Source organism: Cebus imitator, unplaced genomic scaffold (genome assembly GCF_001604975.1).
Source record: "Cebus imitator isolate Cc_AM_T3 unplaced genomic scaffold, Cebus_imitator-1.0 Scaffold737, whole genome shotgun sequence".
Lineage (NCBI taxonomy): Eukaryota > Metazoa > Chordata > Mammalia > Primates > Cebidae > Cebus > Cebus imitator.
In genome coordinates, this window is record NW_016108052.1 from 170092 (window position 1) to 179880 (window position 9789).

Here is a 9789-nt window from a genome sequence, read left to right on the forward strand (position 1 = left end):
GGATGCCATTCATTGCTTGAGGGAAGAGGAGGAAGAGGTATGGCACGGGGAGGGGACAGCTGAGCTCCGTCCCCAAAGAGAGGCAGTTCAGCCAGCCCTAAGGGCACCTGTGCTCCCTCTCAGCTGTCCCCTTTGCTGCCACAGGCTGCAGTGGGGTCAGGCTGCATGAGGGCCCGGCAGGTCTGACTGTGTGTTTTCCTAGGGGACTGCCGCATGGCCAATGCTGAGGAGAAGCTGATAGACGACCTTCTGAACAAAACCCGTTACAACTACCTGATCCGCCCAGCCTCCAGCTCCTCACAGCTCATCTCCATCAAGCTGCAGCTCTCCCTGGCCCAGCTCATCAGCGTGGTACGTGCAGAGGGCAGCCGTGGCTCAGGCTCAGGTGGAGAAGCTGCTCATGCCCAAGCCCTAAGCAATCATTGGCCAGAAAAATGAAATGACTAGAGTTGATTTAGACTTACCGATACATGTCAGGGAGGCTGCAGAAGGGTCCACGAAGTTCATAGATGTCCAATATTTAATGAAGTCGTGGTTTTGTTATAACGAAGAAATGAGGGTGGGAGCGAGATGGCCACTGGGTAGGCAGCCAGAGGGCCTGCCATCCACCCTGCTCAGCTGGGTCTCCTGCCATCCACCCTGCTCAGCTGGGTCTCCGGCAGAACCATAAGCTTCTCCTCCTTGTCCTCACAGCCCCACCCTCTTCTCTCCCACAGCTTGCTCAACAGGTGACTTGCATGCTCCCTACTTGTTGGGGGAAATAAGAACCAGACTCGGGAAACTGATGGGTACAGAGGCCCAGCTGTGGGGGCAGGACCAGAGGCAGTGCAGTGCCGACTGAGCCAGGCAGGTGGGGGTCTGGACGGCAGGCGTGGATGGAAAGGAGGCGTGGATGGTGGCATTCACAGGGACCATTGTCAGGTTCTTCACATGTGGGTGTGGGGCAGAGTCAGCGTGCTGAGGGAGGAAGTGCCTGAGAATTTCCCTTCTCTCTGCTGCCTCTGAGTTGGAGATGCCAGAGGGAACCATGGCCCATTGTAAACCTTCCCACGTCCCCACCCACAGGGTTAGAACCCCATTCCTGGAAGCAGCTCTGGGGGCACATTCACAAGAGGAGAGTGCACGGCGCCTCGTCCAGCCAGGGGAAGGATATCACCAAGGGGGCAGACCCTCCTCTGGCCAGGTGGCTGCCTTCTGAAATGCCAGAATCTCTCTGGCACGGCTGGCCCTGACACACTCAGCCTGTCAAACCTACAGCCCTCAAGAAGACTTTGGCCAAATTAATGACTGGCTCCATCTCCTGGGAGGATGCATAGACCCAGGATGGGGAGGGCTGGAGAGCCATGTACTCTCTGCCCCTCCTCCTCCCCAGTCAAATCGGAAGAAAGGAGAGAGGGCTTTCAGCCAGACTCACCCAGGCTGGTGTCTGAGTGTGACTGTCCAGCCCAGGGCTTCTTGCTTAACGGGGCAAGCCCAGCTGCTGCGGTGCGGCTGCTGCCCCTAGTGAGGGTGAAGGAACAGGAGGCTCGGCTGCACGCCCAAGATCAGGCTGCCTGGTCAGATCTGCTCTGCAGGCCCTGTAGGGTGATAAAGGAGGAGGGGATGCAGCCGCCAGCCGTCACCCATGCAAGTCATATTTCTGAAAGCTTGTGTATACAGTAAATATTAGGTTGTAGGCTGCCAGGACAGGAGGGGATATTGTCCTCCTATTTTTCAGGATTTATTTCTTTCTTTTTCTTTCTTTAAGGAGGGAGGGTTATAGATACAAGCAGTTTAAAGATGGAAATTTTTAAGGAGCAGGTAGGGATTTAGTGCCGGGCAAGGCAAGCAGGCTTGTCAAAGCACCTCTTTTGTAATCGACTCCTGAGTCTGGCAAGCCAAGCACTCCCTTGCCAGCAACCCCACCCCCACCTCTCTAGGCCCCCTTATTCCCTGACCCTCCCACCTGCTCCCCTGCCCCAACACTGTCTCCTCTGCTCACTCACTCTCATCTGGTTTTTTGTTTGTTTGTTTTGTTTTTTTTAGACGGAGTCTCGCTCCTGTTACCCAGGCTGGAGTGCAATGGCGCGATCTCGGCTCACCGCAACCTCCGCCTCCTGGGTTCAGGCAATTCTCCTGCCTCAGCCTTCTGAGTAGCTGGGATTACAGGCACGCGCCACCGTGCCCAGCTGATTTTTTGTATTTTTAGTAGAGACGGGGTTTCACCATTTTGACCAGGATGGTCTCGATCTTTTGACCTCATGATCCACCCTCCTCGGCCTCCCAAAGTGCTGGGATTACAGGCGTGAGCCACCGCGCCCGGCCTCACTCTCATCTCTTTTCCTGCTCAGGGGCTTGCCTGTTTCCATGTCCTTGACCCTCCTCTGAGTCTCCCTCTTTCCAAGTCATCTCCCCTACACTTGACTAGTCTGGAAGATACCAGAGAACACAAGCTCAAGTCCCTGAGCCTCACCTTTACTCCCAGACCTGTGAGGGAGATGATACAAAGTCCCAAACACCACTTGGAAAGAGACTGGGGGTATGCAGGGAGGGAGATTTGAAGCTGTGGAGGCTCAGGGTGTAGGTTTAAATGCAAATATAGCCAGGTGCAGTTATATTTGCATTAAAAAAAATTAGCTGGGCATGGTGGCACGTGCGTGTAATTCCAGCTACCCAGGAGGCTGAGGCAGGAGAATCGCTTGAACCCAGGAGGCAGAGGTTGCAGTGAGCCAAGATTGCACCATTGCACTCCAGCCCGGGTGACAGAGTGAGACTCCATCTTAAAAATAAATAAATAAATAAATAAATAAATAAATAAATAAATAAAATATCATAACTATATTAAATGTAAGTGGCCTAAATACTCTAATCAAAATGAGACAATTGGCATGCATCCTTCTTCTCCCTTCTCCCTCCCCACCAACAGCCTGGAATGTGGAATTTATGGTTGTAGCTCCAATAGTTATTTTGGTCCATTCTTATGAGGGCCACACTCCAGGTATGCTGGAGAAGAAAGTTGGAAAGAGTCTGCATTCCTACCAGAACTTTGTAGAGCAGAACTACCATGTATGTCTAAAGTGTCAGCGTGAGAGGGACATGAATCTCTACTTTATTTAAGTCTGTGTTACTCTGGATCACTGTTACTGGCAGCTGAACCTTACGTTACTGATAATCCTATCTAGTTGTAGGTTCCTTGAGGAAGTGACTCCTAAACTGAGATCAGTGTGCTGCAGGTTATCTTGATGAAGAGGAGGCAGCAAAAATAGTACAGACTGAGACCACAAGACATATCCAAAACACTAAAGAAGGCCAGGGGCTGTGGGACAGAACAAAGGGACACGGGAGATGAAGTGAGGCTGGGAAGCCTGGCAAGGCCCCGAAGACCCTGTGAAGGAGTGAGATTTTTATTCTGTAAGTGAAGGAAGCCAAGGAAGTAATCTAAACAGGGATAAAAATGACAGGAATTTTGGAAGGTTTATTCTGGCTGCATAGGAACAACAGATGTGTGTGTGCGGTGATGGTGGTGGTGTACAGATGAACATGGACCAGTTAGGACAGTATTACAGGGTCTAGGTGAGGCGTGGATGATGTGGCCTGGAATGATGATAGGATTTATGTGTTTGTACAGAAAATATTTATGGAGTATCCAACATGTCACATACTCTTTTAGCTGCCTTATTTTCTCATAGCCATTAGATTCTAGTGGGAGGTGGCAGATAATACACAGATGGATAGATGGTGTTTAGAGGTCATAGATGCTATGAAACAAAATGAGACTGGGTGAGGGGCTCGCACCTGTAATGCCAACACTTTGGGAGGCTGAGGTGAGTGGATCACTTCAGCTCAGGAACTTGAGACCAGCCTGGGCATCGTGATGAAACCCCTTCCCTACAAAAAAATTTTAAAAATTAAACCAGGTATGGTGGCCTGTGCCTGTGGTCCCAGCTTCTCAGGAGGCTGAGGTGGGAGGACCACCGGAAGGTAGAGATTTCAGTGAGCAAAGATCACGCCACTGCCATCCAGCCTGGGTGACAGAGTGAGACTCTGTCTCAAGAAAATAAACAAAAAATCACAAGAAAGAACAACAAGGCAGGGCAGGGACAGAGGGGGTATTTTATGCAGGCCAGGGAAGACTTCTGTGATGATAGGATGACATTTCTGATAGCAGAAGAGCGTGTGGAAGCATCCTGGTGGGTTTCCAGGAAAGGGAACAGTGTGTGCCGGAGCCGAGAGACAGCGTGGTGGAAGTGGAATGAGCAAATGGCAGCACTGAGATTAGAGGTCAGGGAGCTGATGGGGTGAGGGGTGGTGGGGAGGCAGGTCACTAGGGCCTTGTAGACTCTAAGCAGAACTTTGGCTTTTCCTTTGGATGAGATGAGGCAGCAGAGCAACTAGTCAAAGGCATTGAGATTTAAGGGGATCACCCTGGCTACGTGTAGAGAAGAGACCAAAGGCAGGAAAGGACAGAGCAGGAAGACCAGTGACCGGGCCACGGCAGTAGTCCAGGTGACAGAGGATGGTGGCGGCGGAGAGAAGCAGACACAAATGAGATGCTTTAGGAGATACGATTTACAAGACTTATTGATGGATCGGAGAGCAGAGTGTCAGAGACAACGTCCACGTTTCTGGCTTGTGGAACTGGATGGCTAGGGGTGCCGTTCACTGAGGCAATGAAGCCAGAGGAGGACCAGGTTTTGGGAAGATCATGAGCTTTTTCTCAAACGTGCTGGGTGCGACATACCTCTGAGCCATCCAAGAGATGTTTGGGCAACCGTTGGTCACAAGGGCCTGGAGCTCACAGCCTTTTGCACAATAAAGTGAAATCTGTTTGTAAGGCTCCTTCTTCCTGGTGACCTGATAGCCCTGTTTCCTTCCCCAGAATGAGCGAGAGCAGATCATGACCACCAATGTCTGGCTGAAACAGGTAAGTGCCCTGCAGGGCCCCTAGCCCGAGAGATGTCTTCTCTAGGGCTGCCCTTTGGTGGCAGTGGACCTGCAAGTGACAGGGCCTTGCCTGTCTGTCCAGGAATGGACTGACTACCACCTGACCTGGAACAGCTCCCGCTATGAGGGTGTGAACATCCTGAGGATCCCTGCAAAGCGCCTCTGGTTGCCCGACATCGTCCTTTACAACAAGTGAGTGGCGGGGTTGGCTGAGGCCTGGGGACAGCCAGGCCAGGGCAGCAGGCCCAGCCCTAAGAGTCATCCAGGCCTGAGTCCAACTGTGGGCCCCATCTCTGCTTTACCCAGCCTTCCAGGCCATCAAGCTAAAAGAGAAACAGAGGTGAGCAGAACCAGAGCCCTCCGTTACAGATGGGGAGTCTGAGGCTGGCGGGAAGGGGCCTTGTCTAATTCACTGAAGCACAGCCGGGACCACAGCAATGACCCGACCTCCAGCCCAGCACCCTTTTTGTGCTCCACACTATCCTTTTGAGCCTTTGTTGTTTTGCCAATGTTGGATGTCGGTAGCACTGACTTACTATGCATAAATATCTTAGGCAGGTGGAGGAAGCCAAAGAGATTCTCCCTGACTTACGATTATACCAGTAGCGTGAAATGGCTAAGAGTGTGTGGTCTGGCTGGGCGTGGTGGTTCATGCCTGTAATCCCAGTACTTTGGGAGGCTGAGGTGGGTGGATCACGAGGTCAGGAGTTTGAGACCAGCCTGGCCAGTATGGTGAAACCCCATCTCTACTAAAAATACAAAAATTAGCTGGATGTAGTGGTACATGCCTGTAGTCCCAGCTACTTGGGAGGCTGAGGCAGGAGAACTGCTTGAACCTGGGAGGCGGAGGTTGCAGTGAGCCAAGATCGTGCCACTGCACTCCAGCCTGGTGACAGAGCGAGACTCCATCTCAAAAAAGAAAAAGTACTGTCTGGGGACAGACCTGAGTTCAAAACCCAACTGTCCTGCTTACACATTTTCTGACCTTGAAGAAGTCATTTAACCTCTCTGAGCCTTGGCTTTCCCATCTGTAGAATGGGGATAACAATAAAACCTACCTCACTGGACTAGTGAGAGGCTTAAATGAGCGATTCCATGGAAAGCCGTAAGAGTGTCTGATGGTAGGGCTCTCTCCACCACATAGTTGCGAACAAAGGCAGGCCCCTTTCCATGAGGGCCCGGGGGATTGGAAGGATGACTAGTGGGAAAAATTCCCAAAGGGCTCTTCAGTGAGTTCTGAGGCCAGGCCAGGCCTTGTGTATGGGTTTCACGATGTTGTCCATGCCCTGCCCCTGCCCAGCACTGACGGGACCTACGAGGTGTCTGTCTACACCAACGTTATAGTCCGGTCCAACGGCAGCGTCCTGTGGCTGCCCCCTGCCATCTACAAGAGCGCCTGCAAGATTGAGGTGAAGCATTTTCCCTTCGACCGCCAGAACTGCACCCTCAAGTTCCGCTCCTGGACCTACGACCACACGGAGATAGACATGGTCCTCATGTTGCCCACAGCCAGCATGGATGACTTTACTCCCAGTGGTGAGTGGGACATAGTGGCCCTCCCGGGGCGAAGGACAGTGAACCCACAGGACCCCAGCTACGTGGACGTGACTTACGACTTCATCATCAAGCGCAAGCCGCTGTTCTACACCATCAACCTCATCATCCCCTGCGTGCTCATCACCTCGCTGGCCATCCTCGTCTTCTACCTGCCGTCCGACTGCGGCGAGAAGATGACACTGTGCATCTCCGTGCTGCTGGCGCTCACTGTCTTCCTGCTGCTCATCTCCAAGATCGTGCCGCCCACCTCCCTCGACGTGCCGCTCATCGGGAAGTACCTCATGTTCACCATGGTGCTGGTCACCTTCTCCATCGTCACCAGTGTCTGTGTGCTCAATGTGCATCACCGCTCGCCCAGCACCCACACCATGGTGCCCTGGGTCAAGCGCTGCTTCCTGCACAAGCTGCCCACCTTCCTCTTCATGAAGCGCCCTGGCCCCAACAGCAGCCCAGCCAGATCCCTCCCGCCCAGCAAGTCATGCCTGACCAAGCCCGAGGCCGCCACCACCTCCGCCAGCCCCTCCAACCTCTATGGGAACTCCATGTACTTTGTGAACTCTGCCTCTGCAGCTCCCAAGTCTCCAGCCGGCTCCACCCCGGCGGGTATCCCCAGGAACTTCCAGCTGCGGTCCTCTGGGAGGTTCCAACAGGATGTGCAGGAGGCATTAGAAGGTATCAGCTTCATCGCCCAGCACATGAAGAATGATGATGAAGACCAGAGTGTAAGTTGCTCACCAGCCCCGGCCCACCTGCCCAACAGAAAGGCTCAGATAGTAACACCAGTTTCCACTTCCTGCAGTTAACTCATAGGAGACAAGGACTCTCAAACCCTGAATAAGGAATCCAAAATGGAAATTAGCTTTTATTGAATATTATAGCTTCATGCATCCAGGGAGAGAAAGGAAGTGCCAGTGATCTTTTTTGTTTGCTTTAGGTGTCCCAGGAGCAAACCCTAAGATGGGGACTTGAGGGCAGGTGGCTTATTTGAGATGTGATCCCCGGAAGCACAGTGAGGGAGGAGGGAAGGTGAGACAGGGAAAGGAGAAAAGCCAGAATAGGAGATGAATGAGCAGGATACTGCCGTGGGCACCCAGGACTCCGTATCCTTGCAGACGCTCTGAGGACCAATGGGAACAAGCCTCAGAATCACACCCCTGCAGGGAGGCTGAGGCATTTACCCACCAGCCCCCATTCCGTAAGGACACTAATTCCCCTGCACTTCCAGGTAATGCCAGCCTCCAGAGCAGGCGCCCTTGGTGCTGGAGAAAGTCCTGGGGCAGAGGAGAGAGGAAATGCAGGTGGCAGAAACGGAAGGCTGGGAAGTGACTCTGCAGCCCTTAGGGAACACAAGTGCGCTGGGGTACCAATGCGTCTGCCCCATCCTCTTCAGACTTGCAAAGAAGCCATTCAAGCTCTCACAGCTTTCACGGCTGTAGGAACGTCAGTAAAAATATTATGATTTCCAGGGTGATGAATTAATCAATTGTGCTAACTAGTATTACAGATTTTATTTTATTTTTAATTATTTTGAGACAGAGTTTCTCTCTTGTGGCCCAGGCTGGAGTGCAATGGCACCATCGGCTCACTGTAAACTCCTGCCTCCTGGGTTCAAGTGATTCTCCTGCCTCTGCCTCCTGAGTAGCTGTAATTACTGGCACCCACCACCACGCCTGGCTAATTTTTGTATTTTTAGCAGAGACAGGGTTTCACCACATTGGCCAGGCTAGTCTTGAACTCCTGACCTCAGGTGATCCATCCACCTCGGCCTCCCAAAGTGCTGGGATTACAGGTGTGAGCCACTGTGCTTGACCTAGAATTACAGATATTTTAAAAAGAGATTTAATTTACTTTCACAGAACAAAGTAATGAGTGCTGGAGTCTGGGTATTTCACGTAACTCCTTTGAAAAATAACACTTCCAAGGACAATTTCAGAGTAACAACACAGAATGCGGTGGTGACAGAAATGTTCACACCCATTTCCATGCCAGGCTGGGGAAAAACTTTCATGCTCTTGTGAGTGTTCTCCTATCAACACCTTCAGATTAGATTATTTGGACAGGTTTTGACTACACAACACGGTGTCTTCTCCCATGCAGCTGCATGAGCAAAAGTGGACATCTCGTTCATATCTTTCTGAGATTGCTTTCCACTCCCTGCATCCTCAAGGGGAAGCACCGGCATTCCATTAGTTAGCCCGCAGAGAAAAGAGCAGAAACAGCTCCAGAATCACACTATGCCAAGGAAGGAAGAGAAATGCAGACAAATGGAATATAGGACATGGGATATTCTTCTGGTGTGGTTCTCGGACCAGCAGCACTGGTATCGCCTGTGAGTTATCAGAAATGCAGAGTCTCAGGCCCAGTCCAGACCAGCTGGCTCCAAATCTGCATTTTAACCAGATTCCCGGGAGATTCCCAGACCCATTGTAGTTTGAGAAGTGCAGCTCTGTAGGACTCTCAGATTTCACTTTCTAAAACATTAATTTGATCATGCTATTACTTAGGTTAAAACCATTCCATAGTTCAGCATCACCTAATTTATTGGCTCCCACACATTAACATGCAGCCCGAGGCCGGGCTGGCTAAGTGAGAGCCACGTGGGCGACGCTGTGGGACCACCCTCTGACTGAGCCAGGATCTCTGGGGGAGGCATGTTGGAACTTGCTTTTTTATCCAATCCCAGGTGTCGTGTGCACCTTCTAGGTTGAGAAGCGCTGGTCTCCTGCCCCCCTGGCTGAGCCGGCACCCAACCTGAACTCTCTTCTAAAGACCTCACCACCCCCTTGGCACTCACCTGCCTTCTGCTCTTTCTAGCTCAACTAATTACAGGCCTCTTAAGAGAAGGAGCCAGGTGGGACCACGGTCATTATAAACACCAGCATTGATTAAGCTCCAGCCACACATCAGGTGCTGTGCCTGGAGTGGACACACGTGACTGCCAACCCTCCCTGGAACCCTGTGAAGTGGCTTTTACCAGAACCCCCATTTTACAATAGGGGAAGCTTTCAAAGCAAAGCCCAGAGAGGTTCACTGATCTGGCCAGTGTCACAGAGCTGGCCCAGGGCAGTGCCAGGCTCCATACCCAGATCTGCCTGATATCCTTAAACTCGCTTGCCCTTCTGAGTTTCTTGCCCTGCACTGAGCACAGGGTGGGCTTATTGGTTGATTGGCTTTCTTCCCTTCCAGATCATGCCTGCCTCCAAGGCAGCCCCTGCCACTTCTCATCTTCAGTACTTTCACCCACCCTGGTGATTAACTGGTCACTATAAATAGCACAAAAATATTAAAAGGGAAAAGCACACGGATGCA

At 51.8% G+C, this 9789-nt stretch overlaps 1 protein-coding gene across 1 annotated transcript in view; it reads left to right on the forward strand.

Annotated features, from left to right (window-relative positions):
* Positions 1-9789, forward strand: part of CHRNB4 (cholinergic receptor nicotinic beta 4 subunit) — a 16636-nt gene that overhangs the window by 5382 nt on the left and 1465 nt on the right. Inside the window, exons 2-5 of the mRNA XM_017519354.2 lie at positions 203-351; positions 4859-4903; positions 5006-5115; positions 6224-7202. Coding sequence (XP_017374843.1) covers positions 203-351; positions 4859-4903; positions 5006-5115; positions 6224-7202 — 1283 coding nt within the window. The remainder of the gene's footprint in view (positions 1-202; positions 352-4858; positions 4904-5005; positions 5116-6223; positions 7203-9789) is intronic.